Source organism: Halichoerus grypus, chromosome 2 (assembly GCF_964656455.1).
Source record: "Halichoerus grypus chromosome 2, mHalGry1.hap1.1, whole genome shotgun sequence".
In the NCBI taxonomy this organism is placed as follows: Eukaryota; Metazoa; Chordata; class Mammalia; order Carnivora; family Phocidae; genus Halichoerus; species Halichoerus grypus.
The window spans coordinates 166,628,071-166,648,030 of record NC_135713.1 but is presented as its reverse complement, the minus strand read 5'-3'; the positions used below and the strand labels follow the sequence as shown (position 1 = coordinate 166,648,030).

The 19,960-nt window shown below is 35.7% G+C and overlaps 1 protein-coding gene and 1 pseudogene across 2 annotated transcripts in view; both read left to right on the top strand.

Annotated features, from left to right (window-relative positions):
* TAOK1 (TAO kinase 1) overlaps window positions 1–19,960 on the top strand; it is a 154,535-nt gene that overhangs the window by 99,760 nt on the left and 34,815 nt on the right. For both annotated transcript variants that reach the window (XM_078068109.1, XM_078068110.1), the window contains 5 exons: window positions 7,516–7,609; window positions 10,054–10,135; window positions 13,702–13,869; window positions 16,157–16,360; window positions 18,242–18,376. In XM_078068109.1, the coding sequence (XP_077924235.1) occupies window positions 7,516–7,609; window positions 10,054–10,135; window positions 13,702–13,869; window positions 16,157–16,360; window positions 18,242–18,376 (683 nt within the window). The remainder of the gene's footprint in view (window positions 1–7,515; window positions 7,610–10,053; window positions 10,136–13,701; window positions 13,870–16,156; window positions 16,361–18,241; window positions 18,377–19,960) is intronic.
* Window positions 11,649–12,438, top strand: LOC118548095 (large ribosomal subunit protein eL34 pseudogene; annotated as a pseudogene).

Below are 19,960 nucleotides of genomic sequence, written 5' to 3'. Positions count from 1 at the left end.
CAATTCTTCCTACAGGTAGATCCTAATTAGTTTCTTAAGGAACCTGGGTATAGGGGCGCCTGGGTGGCTCAGTCCAGTAAGCGGCTGCCTTTGGCTCGGGTCATGATCCTAGGGTCCTGGGATCGAGTCCCACGTCCGGCTCCCTGCTCAGCGGAGAGCCTGCTTCTCCCTCTGCCTCTGCCTGCCACTCTGCCTACTTGTGCTGTCTATCTATCTGTCAAATAAATAAATAAAAATCTTTAAAAAAAAAAAAAAGAAACCTGTGTATAAATGTAGAGAAGCTGGTTAAATATACTCTGCCTATGAGGTATTTTTACATACTTGTGCTGGTTGATACATACATGTGCCCCTTGGTGATAGTGAAATTGCCTTAATGGTGCTGTTAGATATTATTGATATATGTTAATATTTATTTGATTAGAAAGTATTCATTGACCAGTTGTAGTGCTTAGCAAGAAATCTGTCTAAACTCCAGTTTCTGTGAAATGGCTTATTTTGGGCGCCTGGGTGGCTCAGTTGGTTAAGCGACTGCCTTCAGCTCAGGTCATGATCCTGGAGTCCCGGGATCGAGTCCCACATCAGGCTCCCTGCTTGGCGGGGAGTCTGCTTCTCCCTCTGACCCTCCCCTCCTCATGCTCTCTCTCTCTCATTCTCTCTCTCTCAAATAAATAAATAAAATCTTTAAAAAAAAAAAAAGAAATGGCTTATTTTTCCAGACTTTCTAGCTTCTTCTTTTTTATTTATTTTATTTTTTTAATTTTTTAAAAAAATTTATTGTTATGTTAATCACCATACATTACATTATTAGTTTTTGATGTAGTGTTCCATGGATTCATTGTGCACAACACCCAGTGCTCCATGTAGAACGTGCCCTCTTCAATACCCATCACCAGGCTAACCCATCCTCCCACCCCTCTTTTTTATTTTTTTTTTAAGATTTCCTTATTTAAGAGAAAGAGAGAGCACAAGAGGGAGGGGCAGAGGGAGAGGCTGAGCATGGAGCCTGACTTGGGGATCGATTTCATGATCCTGAAAGCACAACCTGAGCCGAAACCAAGACTCAGAGGCTTAACCAACTATACCACCCAGGAACCCCTCTAGCTTCTTTTTATTATAGCTAATAAAATAGAATTCCTTCACAATGAGAGTCTTTACACTTAAAATAAAACAATATCAGAAGATGAAACTGCCTTTAGATAATTTTATTTTATTTATTTTTTTTTTTTAAAGATTTTTTATTTATTTATTTGAGAGAGAGAGAATGAGAGAGAGCAAGCACATGAGAGGGGGGAGGGTCAGAGGGAGAAGCAGACTCCCTGCCGAGCAGGGAGCCTGATGCGGGACTCGATCCAGGGACTCCAGGATCATGACCTGAGCCGAAGGCAGTCGCTTAACCAACTGAGCCACCCAGGCGCCCTGCCTTTAGATAATTTTAAATGAGTGAGACATTTAAAGAAATTCTTAGAGTTTTAGGCATACTTTTGGCATCTTCAGTTTTTATAATCTTTCATAATCACTTTTTTAAATTTTACTTACAGATGTTTTGAATTATGAAGTGCTAAGTTAGTAACTACATTTTAAGCCTGCTTCTGGTTCCAGAGGAAGGGTGTACAGTAGCACAGGCCAGTAAAATTTTCTGCAGTGATAGAAGTGTTCTGTATCTGCATGGCTTTTGAGCACTTGAAATGTGGCTGTTGCAATTGAGTAAATGAATATTGAATTTTACACCATTTAAATAAATTTACATTTAAATAGTCCCATGTGGCTAGTGGCTACCCTGTTGGACAGTACAGATCAAGAGACATGATTTTCAATGCAAATTAGATTTGCAGTCTTCAGAAATATATCTGTTATATGCTTTTTTTTTTTTTTTTAAGATTTTATTTATTTACTTGACAGAGACAAAGCGAGAGAGGGAACACAAGCAGGGGGAGTGGGAGAGGGAGAAGCAGGCTTCCCGCAGAGCAGGGAGCCCGATGCGGGGCTCGATCCCAGGACCCTGGGATCATGACCTGAGCCGAAGGCAGACGCTTAACGACTGAGCCACCCAGGCGCCCCTGTTATATGCTTTTGAACTTTAAAATAGTTAAGATAAATAAAATCTTTAAAAATAAATTAAATAGTTAAGCATAATGAGTTAAAGCAAACTATGTTCTTACAGTGCAGGTAGGAGAACAAATGTAAGTCAATTGTACTGACCCTGGTTTTGATAAATATAGTTATTAATAAATACTTTCATACTTTGTTATCATAAAGATTGAAGTAACTTGGTTATGTCTTATGACCAAGAATCTTAAAGTAGAGGATTTTTCATAGGTGAGTTCATATGCTTGTGTACAATTAATCTTATGAAAAAGTTCCCTAGTTTGTTGTTTTTCAGGCTTTGTGCCTGATTGTACAATTGTGTCTATAAAAGTAAAATTTACCATTTTTTTTCTGATTATTAAGTATATGTTGAGGACATCAAATTTCAGAAAAAATAGCAGCAATAAGAAAATAAATCAAAATAACTACAGTAATTTGTTAATGGATATGCAAGATAAAAAGATGTCAGTTGTGGCATTAGAAACATAAAACATGGAGTCTGGAGAGTAAAAATGTAGAACTTTAGAACGTGTTCATACTTAAGTTGTTACCAACTTAAAGTAGACTACTATAAATATAAGTTTTATATAAGCTTCATGGTAACTACAAAACAAAAACCTATAGTAGATACACAAAAGATCAAAAGAAAGGAATCTAAGCATACTAATACAAAAAAATCATCAAATCACAAAAGAAGAGGAAAGGAACAAAGGAACTACAAGCAATCAGAAAACAATTAAGAAAATGGCAATAAGTACATACCTATCAATAATTAATTATAAATGGACTAAATTCTCCAGTCATAGGGTAGATGAACAGGACCCATCTATGTAATGCCTACGAGAGACTCATTTCAGATGTTAAGGATACACACAGACTAAAAGTGAAGGGGGATGATAAAGATATTCCATGTAAATGGAAACCGAAAGAAGGTGCGGTAGCTATATTTACATCAGACAAGATAGACTTTAAAACAAAGACTGTACGGACGCCTGGCTGGCTCAGTTGGTAGAGCATATGACTCTTAATTTCAGGGTCATGAGTTCAAGCCCCATGTTGGGTGTGGAGCCTACTAAAAATTAAAAAAGTAAAGGAGCACCTGGGTGGCACAGTTGGTTAAGCCTCTGACTCTTTTAGCTCAGGTTATGTTCTCAGGATCGTGAGCTCGAGCCCCACATCAGGCTCCATGCTCACCCGAGTCTGCTTGTTTCTCTCTCCCTCTCCCTCTGCTCCCCTCCTCTCCCCACCCTGTGCTTACATACACTCTCTCTCAAATATATAAATAAATAAATCTTTTTTTAAAAAGTTAAAAAAAAAATAAAACGACGACTGTGGTAAGAGACAAAGAAGGGTATTACATAATGGTGTAGAGGTCAATCCAGCAACAAGATATAATATTTGTAAATATTTATGCACCCAACACAGGAGCACCTAAATATGTAAAGCAGTTTTGACACACCTAAATGGAGAAATAGCAATACAATAATAGTAGAGGACTGTAATACCCCACTTTTATCAATGGGTAGAGCATCCAGACGAAAAATCAATATGGAAAGATTGGCCTTAACACGTTGAAACAGATGGACTTAACAGACATAATCTATACAGAACATTTCATCCAAAAGCAACACAATGCATATTTTTCTCAAGTATACATGGAGCATTGTCCAAGATAGATCATATGTTAGACCACAAAGTAAGTCTTAATAAATTTAAGAACATTGGAATCAATTAAGCATCTTTTCCGACAAAATGGTTTGAAACTTAAAACCAATTATAAGAATAAAACCAGAAAATCCACAAACATATGAGGATTAAACAACATGCTACTGAAACAACCAGTGGGTCAAAGAAGAAATCAAAAGAGAAATAAAGATACATGAGATAAATGAAAATGGAAATACAACATACTAAAATGTATGGGAGTCAGCAAAAGCGGTTCTAAGAGGGCAGTTCATAGGGATAAATGCTTACATTGAGAAACAGGAAAGATCTTAAATAACCTAACTTTGTACTTCAAGGAACTAGAAGAAGAACAAACTAAGCCTAAAGTTAATAAAAGGAAGGAAATAACGAAGATCAGAGCAGAAATAAATGAGAGACTAAAAAGCCAATAGAAAAGATCAACGAAACTAAGAGCTGGTTTTTTGAAAAGATAAATAAAACAGACAAACCTTTGTCTAGATTTACCATGAAAAGAAGAGGACTCAAATGAATTCAGAAATGAAAGAGGAGATGTTACAACTGATACCACAGAAATACAAATTATCACAAGAGACTACTATGAACAATTAGATGCCAACAAATTAGACAACCCTAGAAGAAATGGATACATTCCTAGAAACATACAACCTACCAAGACTGGATCATGAAGAAATAGAAAATCTGAACAGACTGATTACTAGTAAGAAGATCAAATTAGTAATCAAAAACAGTACAACAAACAGAAGTTCATGACCACGTCATTTCACTGGTGAATTCTAACATATAAAGAAGAATTAATACCAATCCTTGTCAAACTCTTCCAAAAAAGTAGAAGAGGTGGGAATACTTCCAAACTCATTTTATGAGGCCAGCATTACCCTGATTCCAAAAGGTCACTTTTGAAAAAGAAAAGGACACTAAAAGAAAATTACAGGCCAATATCCTTCATCAACTTCGATCCAGAAAACCCTCAACAGAGTATTAGCACACCAAATTCAACAATACAGTCGACTGACCCTTGAACAACGTGGGAGTTAGGGGCAATGACCCCCTCATGAGCCATGGAGGTGGCTCAGCATGGGGTGTCAGAGCCCAAGTAGGGTGAAGAGGTGACAATAGGAGAAACTTCTATCATATAGGGTCAGAGTCTAAGGAGGACATCTATATTTGGGGGTGGCCTGATACAGTGTTTGTCCCTGATCAAAAGGAAGAGAGCTTCCCTCATAAAGACTGATGAGGGCCACGCTGCAGAGAAGTGACCCAGGTTAGGTTGGGTTTTAGAAACTGAGTGGATAAAAAAATGTTCACACTGTAGAGTAACTGGGAATGGGGTTTCAAAACGTGAGCAAGGAAAAACAGCAACAACAAACTTGAGCAAGAAAAGGGGGCATCTGCTCAAGAGAGAATGTGGTAGTTTAAAAAAACAAAAACAAAAAGCACCAAAAAGAATGTGGTAGCAAAGATGGGAGACTGTTTACATACAGGGAGAATTTATCAAATAAGAAAATATTAATTAAGGATAATAAGAGCAAGGTTCCTCATTGTCAGAAGGGTGTGACAAATAATGGAAAGAGATAAAGCTGGAACTCCATTGTTTTCATAAACAAATATGTTTAATGTGCATGTATGTATATAAATATATTGTGTATATTGGTGTTTCCTAGTTCTATCCACTGAAAGGATCTAAGAACAGTGACACCTCAGTAGCAGTGAGCACCCCTGTTGCCACAGGTCCTTGGAGAAATGGTGGAAACCTTAGTCTGAAGTGTGGAAAGTACAAGATGAGCCTGGAAAACCTTAGTGTGCCAGAAAGTAAGGAAGTGATTAAGAAATGATAGGGCCATGTCAAAAAGAAGCCAGTAAAATGGTTCTCACTGCTCAAACATGAGGCATTTTGAACATCAAAATAAAGGATAGTAGATTATAAAAATAGAAATCTACAAGTCCATACAATAAATAAATAGAGAAGAAAATTAAAGTTTTATGAAGAAACAGGATGTTTGTATAGATTCAAAGTACCTTCTCAAAAAATACTTATTAATTACAAAGGAAACAAAGAAACTTACCATGAAGAAGTCTGACAGACACAGCTTTAATTGATACAATGTGAACACCATCAATAATGGAAGCATTCAGAATCATGCATCATCTCATAGAATAAAGTGAGAAAAATATAACACTTCTGTGATGCTCCTGCCAAAGATGTATAACCCAAATGTAATCATAGGACAAACCCAAATTGAGGGACATTCAAGAGTCTTAGATACTTCAAAATGACTTCAGCAGTTACCTTAAGAGACTAGAAAAAGAGGAGCAAAGGGCAGTTGGCTGACTCAGTAGGGCATACGACTTTAGATCTTGGGGTTGTGGTTGGCTCAAGCCCCACATCAGACATGGAGTCTACTTAAAAAAAAAAAAAAGAAAAAGCGAATTCAACCCAAAATATTAGAACAACGAGAATTTAAAAAAATCAAAGCAGGTGGGGTGCCTGGGTGGCTCAGTCGGTTAAGCGTCTGCCTTCCACTCAGGTCATGATCCTAGAGTCCTGGGATTAAGCGCTATGTTTGACTCCCTGCTCAGTGGAAAGCCTGCTTCTCCCTCTGCCCCTCCCCCTGCTCATGCTGTCTCCCCCCCCCCCCAAATAAATAAATAAATAAAAACTTTAAAAAATCAAAGCAGGAATCAGTTAAATAAAAAACAGAAGAACAATAGAGAAAACCAGTGAAACAAAATAGTTTTCTGAGGTGCGCTTGGGTGGCTTGGTTGGTTAAGCTTGGGACTTTTGATTTCGGCTCAGGTTATGATCTCAAAAGTCCTGAGATCAAGCCCAGCGCTGGCTCAGTGCTCAGCAGGTAGTCTGATTGAGATTCTCTCTCTCCCAGCCCCTTTGCCCCTCCCCTTCCCCCATGAGCGCCCTCTCTTTCTCTCTCTCACTAAAATAAATCTTAAAAAAAAAAACTAGTTCTCTGAGAAAATTAGTAAAATTGATAAACTTCTAGCCACATTGATCAGGGAAAAAAGAAGACACAAATGACCAGTATCAGGAATGGGAAGTGACATCACTACACATTTTACAGGTATTAAAAGGATTATAGGGAAATATTATGAGCAATTTTATGTTAATTTAGTTATTTAGATAAGGTGCACACTTTCCTTGATGCAAATGATCAAGGCTTGCTGTTGCTACAAAGGATACATTGGAACATTTGATTGAAATTTGAATAGGGTTGAGGATTAGATGATAACTCATGTATCAGTATTAATGGCCTGATTTCTTTAGTGGAAGGTTCTTATCTATGGGAAATATACACTTAAAAGTATTTAGGGATAGTAGGGCATTAGGCCAGCAACTTAGTGTAAATTGACTCACTTGAAAAAGTTCTTTGAGCTCTGTATGCAATTTTTTTTTTTTGCTAAGTTTGAGACTGTTTCCAAAAAGAAAAAAACATTATTAAAATTTTTTTAAATTTAATTTTTGTGAGAGAGGGAGGGGAGGGACAGGGGGAGAGGGAGAAAAAGAATCTTTACCAGGCTCCACACCCAGCACAGAGCCTGGCTGGGGCTCAGTCTCCCAACCCTGAGATCATGACCTGAGCTGAAATCAAGAGTTGGGCGCTTAACTGACTGAGCCATCCAGGTACCACCCTACCAAATTTTTTAAACAATGTTTGCATGCACTTATATAACAGGCACATATTTTAACAGGAAAGTTTCTTTCTTTTACAGCGGAAAGGAAGCCTCCTTTATTTAATATGAATGCAATGAGTGCCTTATATCACATAGCCCAAAATGAATCCCCTACACTACAGTCTAATGAATGGTGAGTATTGCTGAGACATGTATTACTCAACATTGTATAAATTAAATACTTTTTTATAATGTCATCAAAATGATTTTATTTCAATTAGGTAAAGTAAGTGTATTACCTGAAGAGATATTAAATTGGTTTATCTTACCCTTATATCATGTTTATCTTCTATTAACATCTGTTTTTCATAACATATATGTAATTCAGTTCAGAAATAAAGGATAGATGATGCCACATGGAAGCAAACAGTAATGCTTTTTATAAAAATTTATATTTTATTTTTTTCTTTGAATTTTAGGAACATATATAACCCTGATTATATAATAAATAATATATATAATATAATAGCATAATTTAAACATTAATATTTTATAACTAAAATACATAGATTGCCACAACCTATAGTGATATTTTATTGGGGAATGGTTTATAATTTATCAAGTATAAAACATAGGTAAGATGATTTATCAGAATTATCAGGTAATTCATAACTTTGGGATTGTTCTAATTGTTATTATGATATTTATATTCAGAATACTCTGTTACTCCATCTCCTGGTACTTCCTTGATTTGATAAAATTAAATTCATTTATGTAAAGAAGTTTATGGAGAACAGATTGACAGTTTAGAAAACTAGGGTTTTTATCAGTGATAGAAAATTTGGGGGCACTGGGTGGCTCAGATGGTTAAGTGTCTGCCTTCTGCTCAGGTCATGATCTCAGGGTCCTGGGATCCTCTCCCTCTACTGCTCCCCCTGCTTGTACTCTCTCACTCTCTCTGTCAAATAAATAAATGAAATCTTTAAAAAAAAAAAAGAAAGAAAATTTTAGTGTATGTATCTAAGTGTATTCAAGTGTGTCTAACATTTGAAAAATTCTAGGGGGATATCAAGGATACTAAATAAGTATTTTTAAATTGACAAGTAGATGCATAACTTAATGAGACTTAATTTTTTAAAGATTACATATTTAAGGCGCATTCATAGATCTTTGCTACCTGTTTAGAGATACTTAGAAGGAATCTTTTGGTGGAGTTTAGCATTATGGTACATATCAGTAATAAATATATTGAACACAGACTGTCTTTACACTGTTTGATATTTGGGGATTCAAAAAAGAATTCTTGCCTACAAGGAACTTAAAATCTTGTGTGAATATGAAAGACAAACATTGATGGAGTAATTATTACTTACTACCTTCCTCACTGAACTCTCATCAATAACACTGTATAAAATAATATGTTGCAGACTTCTGATGTTTTAAAAAGTATCCTAATTGATTTTCTGGGTTTAATGGACGTTTTATCCTTTTGTTTAGAAATACGTAGGTATAAAACTGCTCCCTCCAAAGCAAATAGATTGATGTTCTAAAAATGCTATATAGAAGATGACCCAACAGGCAAACAAGAAAGAGAGATGGCAGGGCACCTGGGTAGCTCAGTCGTTAAGCGTCTGCCTTCAGCTCAGGTCATGATCCCAGAGTCCTGGGATCGGACTCCCTGCTCAGTGGGAAGCCTGCTTCTCCCTCTCCCACTCCCCCTGCTTGTGTTCCCTCTCTCTCTCTGTCAAATAAATAAATAAATAAAAATCTTTTAAAAAGGAAAAAAAGGGAAATGGCTTAGAGAAAAGAAAAAAAATTTGAAAAGAACGTTATCTTAAATTTGAAAACAAACAAGAAAAAATCGGCTTCCTTAATTTTGCCTCAATATAGAACAAGTTACGATATTTAAATATGTGGGAGTAGGATTTTTTTTTTAAGTTTTTAATTTAAACTCCAGTTATTTAACATACAGTGTAATATTAGTTTCAGGTGTACAATAGTGATTCAACACTTCCATACATCACCCCGTGCTCATCACAACAAGTGCCCTCCTTAGTCTCCATCTCCTGTTTCCCCCATCCCCCCACCCACCTCCCTTCTGGTCACCATCAGTGTGATCTCTATAGTTAAGGGACTGTTTCTTGGTTTACCTCTCTGTCTCTTTCGTCTCTTTCTCTCTCTCTCTCTCTTTTTTTTTTTACTTTGCTTGCTTGTTTCTTAAATTGTGGGAGCAGGATTTTTAAATAATCTGTACAAATTTATCTTTGGAAAATGGTAAAGATTCATTGGTTGCTTTAGATAGCTTTTCATAGACATATAAAATCTATAGTAGATTGTATTTGTTTTTATCATTCCTTTTCCATTCCCCCTCCCAGCAGTAGACGCATGCCTTGATTTGTGGATTTTTTTAATTAAGTTTTTATTTAAATCCCAGTTAGTTAATATACAGTGTAATATTAGTTTCAGGTATAGAATTTAGTGATTCAACACTACGTACAACACCCAGTGCTCAAAAATGAACGCTTCATGAATTTCCATGTCATCCTTGCACAGGATGCTAATCTTCTGTGTATTTTTTGTGGATGTGTCTTAAAAGGAAATAGCAATGTGTTCACTTGATACTTTCCTTTACAATAGGTCTGATTATTTTCGCAACTTTGTAGATTCTTGCCTCCAGAAAATCCCTCAAGATCGCCCTACATCAGAGGAACTTTTAAAGGTCAGTTTTCTACCTTTAAGAAATTATTTAAAGGATGTATTTTATTCTTCTTTGATTTTGAATCAATATTAAGTATGCTCTACTAATTTTTACTGAAATGCTAATTTTATATACTGTTCTCTTTTAGAACTTTGCTTAGGTGCAAAGTTTTTTCATTTGTGTTTTCAAAATTAATTAAGTGCTTTACCGTGTCTGAATAGAATATATAAATATTCCAAATAGTACCAATTGGCTGTTTCTATGTGTAAGAATGTATTCCTGAGTTATAACTCCACATTTGAATTCATGTGAAACAATGTCATATTTTAAAGTTAGTAAAACATAGTTTAACTTTGGACTTAGTTTTTATATCTGCCGTATTTTATATATTCATCTGTCCTATATTAAAATAATATGAAAGAAAATGTATTCTATATAAATATTGTGGGAGAAAAGAGCTTTCAAAAGAAACTTAAAAATGGATATCATGTTTCTGTTTCCTTTTTAGAAATATATTTTCCTAACTTGGCAATGAAAATATTTTAAGAATCATGTAAATTCTATTCAGTTTTCAGTGGGTTTGGTTGCTTAATTTAAATACATGATTGGTATATGCTTTCTGTTCTCAAAAATTTATTATTTGGAGTTTGACCATCTTATTCATAGCAATAATAATATTGTTGAACTTAATATAGTTCTTAAAACATCTAGGTAAGGCAATAGTAAGTAGGATTTGACTCTCTCTCCTTGTGCCCCTAAGGAATATTGTTGATTTTTCACCTTATGTAAGATTTAAGTAGACTAATTTTGTATGAATGCTTTAGAACTTCAGAGAGGTTCAGTTTATTTTCACCAACACACATCAGATACAAAGATATTGAAAAGATCGTGTGTGTGTGTGTGTGTGTGTGTGTGTGTATAGTATTATTTGCAACCACAATATGTGGAAGAACAGTAGAGTTTCAGTAATGCTTGTGGGATTCTAGGCATTAAGCTCACTCAGTCTCGGAAATGAAAGCCTGAATAAATAGGTACTCACAATAGCAGCAAAAAGTTTAGTATAGCTAGGAATTATGTTAGTGATAAATAAGCAAGATGTGTATGTAGAAAACTATCAAACTTAGAAATTTAAGACTTATTATTTTTGGATAAGAAGATTGAGTATCAGAAATAGTGATACATACCAAGCTAAGGCTCAGGGAAAAGAAAAAAATCTGACTGGCTTCTTACACTTGCCTTATATAAGCAAAAGAAGCTGTTTTGGTAATAACCCAACCCACCAGGGCCAGATATTTGGTGATTAGATCCCAAGTCTGCATTATACTATTCATTTTCCTGGTTTATAGCAGGAAATTGAAAATGATAGGAAGTATCTATCAAGTACTTCTTTCCCTTTGGCCTAATTATATTTCTGTTTCAGTTTATCATAAAAAGAGTTAATAGAAAAAATTTTAAATGTATGACGCTATCTCAGAATTAAAAATTGGGGGCACCTGGGTGGCTCAGTCGGTTAAGCGTCTGCCTTCAGCTCAGGTCATGATCCCAGGGTTCTGGGATCGAGCCCTCCATCAGGCTCCCTGCTCAGCTGGAAGTCTGCTTCTTGCTCTTTCTCTCTCAAATAAATAAATAAAATCTTAAAAAAAAGAATTAAAAATTGGAAATAACTGTCCAGAATTAGGGTAATAGTTAAATTATTTTAGCGTAAACATTTGATGACGTAATCCATAGGCATTATGTTTATGAATTTGAAATAACAATACTTATGACAATGAAAGTAGAATAAAATATCATATAGTTAAAGTTCTTTAGAGAAGCTTTTTCCTCTTCGGGGGATGGCATCCATAGGCATTCAGAATGGTCCAGTGTTTGACATACTGTCATATGTCAGACAATAGAGTGTCTAACAAAACTAGGATGGCCTGAACCCCTGGTAATAGAATCATTTACCTTTATACCAAGAAAGTTGGGAAAGCACCCAAATCCTCATGAGTTGTGCACCCAGGCCAACTTTGAGGAGTTTGTACTATGACACCTACAGTTCTTATGAGGTTGTCTAAAATGAAAAACACGTCAGTGGAGCCTGTGGTGGTTCGTGTGCTAAGTGTGTTAATGACAGGATCAAGTGTGCTTTCCTTATTGAGGAGCAGAAAATTGTTGTGAAAGTGTTGAAGGTACAAGCACAGAGTCAGAAAGTTAAAGGGGCACCTGGGTGGCTCAGTCAGTTAAGCATCCGACTCTTGATCTCAGCTCAGGTTTTGATCTCTCAGGGTCATGAGTTCACGCCCAGCGTGGAGCCCGGTTAACAACAACAACAAAAAAAACAACTACGTTAAAAAAAAAAAAATGAAGCTTTTTTTGAGTAATTAAAAAATCAAAAGGCAAAAGAAAAAATTATTTAAAGAAGAAATACATTTGAACTACAAAGGTAAAAGTATTATAAGAATTCAAGTACATTTCATAGAACTCAAGGCAAAAGGTGTCTTTCTGCAATCTATATGCTAACTGTGTATCTACAAAACAAAATTTATACAAAGAGAACTTCTGTAAAGAAATATATCAAGGGGCGCCTGGGTGGCTCAGTCGTTAAGCGTCTGCCTTCGGCTCAGGTCATGATCCCAGGGTCCTGGGATCAAGCCCCGCATCGGGCTTCCTGCTCAGCAGGAAGCCTGCTTCTCCCTCTCCCACTCCCCCTGCTTGTGTTCCCTCTCTCGCTGTGTCTCTCTCTGTCAAATAAATAAATAAATAAAATCTTAAAAAAAAAAAAAAAGAAATATATCAAAGGGGCGCCTGGGTGGCTCAGTTGGTTAAGCGTCTGCCTTTGGCTCAGGTCATGATCTCAGGGTCCTGGGATTGAGCCCCGCATCGGGCTCCCTGCTCCGCGGGAAGCCTGCTTCTCCCTCTCCCACTCCCCCTGCTTGTGTTCCCTCTCTCACTGTCTCTCTCTCTGTCAAATAAATAAATAAAATCTTAAAAAAAAAAAGAAATATATCAAAATATAACAGATTATTCTAATGGTGGAATTGTTCTTTTTTTTTCTGTATTAGATAAGGTTAAGCTTAAATGTTAGTGGTAAAAATCACTAATAATATAATGGCTTTTAAGTAACTGCTAGTGTTTTATGGAGTATTGTTTATCCAACATCTAAAGGAACTCATAATATCCAAGTTTAAGTTACATAATTCACCATAAATACATTCCTGTTGAAACCTAATATAACTCAGAAGTGAAATACCTTTTCAATGAAATCAGTTCTAAGAATATGTAAACCTTTATTTATTGGACTTAATTCTTAGTGTTTAATTAGACTCTTCGATTATTTCAATGTTGCATTTTCAGTTGGCTAACAAAGGTATCATGTTTCCATAAAATGTACAGGGGTAGTTATGTATGCCCAGAGTGTATATATGTAGATGACAATTTTGTAAATACAGGAAATCAAAAGTGTAATAGAATTAGATAGCTATAGATTATATGTGTTATCTATCATGATTATTTAAGATAGTAACTACACTCAGAAAGGGGTACATTTGTACTAATTGAAAAAATATACAGGTTCACCCTGACTTTTACCTTCTCTTCTTATCCAGCACATGTTTGTTCTTCGTGAGCGCCCTGAAACAGTGTTAATAGATCTCATTCAAAGGACAAAGGATGCAGTAAGAGAGCTGGACAATCTGCAGTATCGAAAGATGAAGAAACTCCTTTTCCAGGAGGCACATAATGGACCAGCAGTAGAAGCACAGGAAGAAGAAGAGGTAATAACTTAGAAATGACTCAGATATTGAGCTCTGTTTTTTTATTGGCTTCTTTCCTTGTGCAACTCATCTTGCTGTGAATGTTTTATATTAGTGCTTCCCAGACTGTGTTTTCTTAACACTGGTCCTGTAAGATCCCAGGTGGGAAAAAGGGTTTTGCATTCTTTAAACCCAGCCCCTTTGTAGTGCTCATTGATAATAGTAAAGCTCTGCAAAGTCTTTTATTAAAGAAACCTGTTCAACTTTAATCCAGTTCCCATCAAATTTTTTGGATACTGAACCCTCTTTTGCCTTATTGTCTGATTCCATGGGACATGCTTTTGGAAGTATTTGAAATTACAGACTATGGAAGTTGACAGTAGTCATTCAGAAGTTTTTAGAATTACCAAGCATTGTGCTCTGTCAGGGATCCTTGATTCTTTTCAGTTCTGTATAATTCCATCTGCATAGTTCTAAAATACATTTTACAGATGAGTAAAGCAAAGCTCAGAGTAGTTAACTCATCATAGGTTAAAATGGGTTTGGATTCATGTATCTCAATCTCAAGGCCAGGTTCTTTCCATGTTGCCTTTTAGGGAGTATGGAAATACAGATTTGCAGTAGAAATGTTACAGAACTTCTCATAAGGAAATATACATATAGAGCTTATTATTTGTGGAGCTATCTTTTTTACTCTATAAATATTTTCAGTTTTCTTTGCTCCTCTCGGAATTCTTTGATTTTTTTTTTTTTTAATTGCTTTTCAGCGAGAGAGAGATCACTTTGCATGCTGAAACCAGGAGTAATAGTTACTTACTTTTCTTTTTTAATAGTGCTGCACAGTTAATGAACTATAAAATGCAAGACTTTCTTAACTTACAGTTTTGGTTTTGTTTTTTAGTTTTAGAGTAATCATTAGAAAATTATTTTGAGGGGCACGTGGGTGGTGCAGTCAGTTAAGCATCAACTCTTGGTTTTGGCTCAGGGTCATGAGATCGAGCCCTGTGTAGGACTCTGCACTTAGTGCAGAGTCTGCTTGGGATTCTCTCTCCCTCTGCCTCCCCCCCACCCCATGCTCTCTCTCTCTCTCTCTCTAAAGTAAATAAACTTTTTTTTTACCTGCCGAGCAGGGAGCCCGATGTAGGGCTCGATCCCAGGAGCCGACGGCAGATGCTTAACAACTGAGGCACCCAGGCGCCCCTAAAGTAAATAAATCTTATTTAAAAAAAAAGAAAATTATTTTGAGCTTTTTTAGATATATAAAATATTTCAGTAAAGTAAAAGTAATAAAATTCTAATGTACTTAGATGTATAACAGCATCTCTTTTAGGCTGGGATGTAAGAAAAATTCATATATATATATAAGTTCATATATATATGCCATATGTCTGTATGAAATTCTCCATATCTTACAGAATCTTGGTATGGTAAGAGTACTAAAATGTTGGTGCCCAGATACCATGGCTTGCCTGGTTACTTCATAAAAACATTTTTATGAATGTGATTAAATGTATAAGTAATATGTAATTTTTAATTTACAAAAAAATATATAGGAATTAATATTAAATTAATTGATGAAAGAAGGATGAGCTAGAGAATATTTTCTGAGGAAGGAAAATATACTTAAAAGTCTTCCTTAAAAAATAACTAAGGGGCTCCTGGTAGCCCAGTTACTTAAGCCTCAGACTCTTGATTTTGGCTCAAGTCATGATCGAGGTCGTAGGATTAAGACCCTGCCTTGAACTCTCATGTAGAATCTGCTTGAGATTCTCTCTCTCCCTCTAGTTCTGCCTCTTCCATCCCGCTTGCATGAGCATGCCAGCTCTCTCTCTCTAAAAACAACAACTACTAAAAGTGGTTATTTATAGGATTAAAAAAAGATTGGGGTTTGTTTTAGCCATGGGAATTGTTGAGAAATGACCAAAATCTCTATATACCCTATGAGATGTGTGGTAGAAATGGATTTCAACACTGGTACAGGCAAAAGAAAAAAAAAGAAAAAAAGAAATGGATTTCAAAAAATGTCAAACAATTTAGAGAAAATGCTACACTTTGGAAATAACCCATAACTGATGAACTGAATTTTTGACACAGTTGGTTGGGCTTTTTGTTATTTACTTGTTGATTATTTTTATTTGTTTGTTTTTCAGTTGGTAGGCTTCCTGGTCTTGGCAAATAGAGGGAATTTCTCATGATAGACCTCTAAGTTTCTTTCTAAAGACTGTGTGCTAAGCAGTGTGATAGGTGATTATAATTAGCAATTTCAAAAGAGATACAGATATTTGAACCTAATGCTCTTTTCCCGTAGGAACAAGATCATGGTGTTGGCCGGACAGGAACAGTGAATAGTGTTGGAAGTAATCAGTCTATTCCCAGCATGTCCATCAGTGCCAGTAGCCAAAGTAGTAGTGTTAACAGTCTTCCAGATGCCTCAGATGACAAGAGTGAGCTGGATATGATGGAGGGAGACCACACAGTGATGTCTAATAGTTCTGTCATCCATTTAAAACCTGTGAGTATTTGGATTTCAGTGAAAAAAATTTCAACTTTGGTAAATAATTTCTTCCACTGATTAATTAGGCGATTGTCTTGGATGTTTCAGAAGTTTGGAACATATTTAGGTAACTTATTTTAAAATGGCAGTAGGCTTGTTTTCCCAGTGTAATGTTAGCATTTGGGAAACTAATGTTTTAGGAATACAAAAAGGATATTTTAAAAATCTTAGAAGAAAGAAATACAGAAACACTGTGTAATATATAATTTGAAGTTAATTTCATGAAAAATAAAGTATTTAAAAATAGTAAGTATACACATGAAAGTCATGATAATGGTTGTCTTTTAAGAGAAAGAGTTACGATGGGTAATGATCAAAAGTGACTTGCACTGTCCATAATGTTTATATCTTTAAAATAAAACTGAGTGTAATTGCCAATAATTGTAAATTCTGGGTTTAGGAAATAAGGGTTTTGCTACATTATTCTTCACACTTCTGAGTGCAGAATTTTTAATTTTGTTGAAAACATTTTGAAAGTCAGGTAACTTATTTTTAGCAACCAATAGGAATACTTCCTTTTTAACTTAACAGCTTGCAGTATTACCTAAAAACCTACTAGGCACAAGAGCTAAAAAGTAAAACTAACCCAAGTGTTCATCAACAGATGAATAGATAAATAAACTATAGTATATACATACAAGGGAATATTATTCAGCTATGAAAAAAATGAAATTCTGATACATGCTATAACATGAGTGAACCTTGAAATGTTATGCTAAAAAAGAAATGTTATGCTAAGTGATACTAAGCCAGATGCAAAAGGACAAATATTGCATAATTCCACTTATATGAAATATCTAGAATAGGCAATTCATAGAGACGCAAAATAGATTAGTGGTTACCAGGGACTGAGTAGAGGATAAAATGGAGAATTTTTGTTAGCAGATAACAATTTCCATTTGGGTCGTGGAAAAAGTTTTGGAAATGGTGGTGGTTGTACAACATTGGGAATATAATTAATGCCACTGAATTGTACATTTAAAAATGGTTGAAATGGAAAATTTCATATTATATACGTTCTGCTACACTCACAACACAAAAAGTGATTAAGAATGATTAGGGGCGCCTGGGTGGCTCAGTCGTTAAGCGTCTGCCTTCGGCTCAGGTCATGATCTCAGGGTCCTGGGATCGAGCCCCACATCGGGCTCCCTGCTCAGTGGGGAGCCTGCTTCTCCTTCTCCCACTCCCCTTGCTTGTGTTCCCTCTCTCGCTGTGTCTCTCTGTCAAATAAATAAATAAAATCTTTAAAAAAAAAAAATGATTTAGTTTATGTAATAGTGTTCTTCAGGGCAAAATTGTGTTTAATTTTTATATACTTAGACAATAGAAGCAGCAGTAAAAAAATTATTCTCATAATTAGTTGGTTGCTACTTAATTGATTTCGTCTTCGGTTAATAAACTAAGGCATATATAAGGAAATACATCAATTCTTAAAATTTTTACAGTTATTTTTTGATTACTTACATGGACAAATGGCAGAAGTATTATGAAGATATTTTTAAGATATATTATTGATTTGAAAACCCAAGAGCCTTAATTAATTTTTTTACTGCTGTTTAAAATTATTAAAGCTTTTCCATTTTCTATATAAGTAGGATATAAATCTAATCTGATACATTTCCTTATCCTAAATCTGTGTGCTGTTTCATACACTGAGGTAATAATGTTTCCTGATTCTAATTATGTTGAAAATAAAATGTTAGCATTCACAATTTTTGTTTTTGCTTTTTGAAATTACGTCTTTAAGATAAATTGATCAAGTTATCTTTAAATTTTCTTGAAAGTTCAAATGAACTGTATTTGTTCACCTGAAATTGTATTGTTTCTTTCTTTGCCTAGGAGGAAGAAAATTACAGAGAAGAGGGAGATCCTAGAACAAGAGCATCAGATCCACAATCTCCACCACAAGTGTCTCGTCATAAATCACACTATCGTAACCGAGAACACTTTGCTACTATACGGACGGCATCACTGGTACGTTCTTCCCCTGAATTAGAAATACATTTTTCATGTTGGACTGTGGCACCTGTACTAAAGTATAACTATATCTTATTTTTTTGATTTGGGGTTTATTTTGCAAAACACTCATTGAACATTTAAGTGCCTCTTATGAGAAGGATATACAGAATACTTTGAGAGATGTTAAACTAGTAATGTCTTCAAGACCTACACAAATAACTGATATGTTAGAATATATTAAATGCTTAAGAGGGCTAGAAGGTACTAAATAGGAATTCAGATTACTTTTGATTTGGGGCATAAAAGAAATATTTATAAAACAAATTGTTTAGGGATGGCTGGATGGCTCAGTCAGTTAAGCATCCCACTCTTGGTTTCGGCTCAGGTCATGATCTCAAGTGGGACTCTGTACTCGGCACTCAGCGTGGAGTCTGCCTGAGATTCTCTCCCTCCCTCTCTGCTCATGCTTGCTCGCTCTCTCAAATAAATAAATAAAAATCTTTTAAAAAATAAAAAGTAAAACAAATTGTTTGAGCTTTATTAATAGTTTGTTGCTTTTAGGCACAGAGAGGAAGAAAAATGTTATTTCTACATAAGAATTAACAGTGAAGAGGGGCGCCTGGGTGGCTCAGTCAGTTAAGCATCTGCCTTCGGCTCAGGTCATGATCCCAGGGTCCCGGGATTGAGCCCCAACTTGGGCTCCCTGCTCAGTGGGGAGTCTGCTTCTCCCTCTGCCCTTTCCCCCTGCTCGTGATCTCTCTTTCACACTCTGTCTCTCAAATAAATAAATAAAATCTTAAAAAAAAAAAAGAATTAACAGTAAGGAAATACTGAAGCTAAATGACGGGAAATGTTTGGGAAATATCAAGTAATTCAATTTAATGTATCCAAAATGTAGTTCTTCTAATTTCCAAAAAAAACAATAAAAATGGATTATGGGGGATGCCTGACTTGCTCAGTCGGTAAAAGATGTGACCCTTGATCTTAAGGTTGTGAATTTGAGCCCCACATTGGATGTAGAGCTTACTTTTAAAAAATGGTGGGATGCCTGGGTGGCTCAGTTGGTTAAGCATCTGCCTTCAGCTCAGGTCATGATCCCAGGGTCCTGGGATTGAGCCCCGCATTGGGCTCCCTGCTCAGCGGGGAGTCTGCTTCTCCATCCCCCTGCTCATGTGTGCCCTCTTTCTCTCTCTCTCTCTCCCCCCAAATAAATAAATAAAATCTTTAAATAAATAAATGGATTATGTGTCAATTATAAGGATGTTATTTTAGCAGGCTACATATTACCCTGATCAGTCAAAAAAGTAGGACAAACACAGGATGAAGGATACTAGGAATAAAAAGAAATTAAGATATCATAGGAAAAGTAGGCTGTTAGAAAATATAACAGGAAGTATAAAAGATATATCTGAGAAAAAAAGTTATCTGAGTTATCACCTGCATAAGCAGATTTTATAAATCCCATGCAATGGCCCATGACTCTGTATGACTTGGGGTCAAGAATGCCATCCCCCATCCTGAGGAATCAGGTCATTCCTGCTATTCTGCAACATGTAAATAACTTCTTGGACACAGCAAGTGGCAAAGATAGCTTGATGT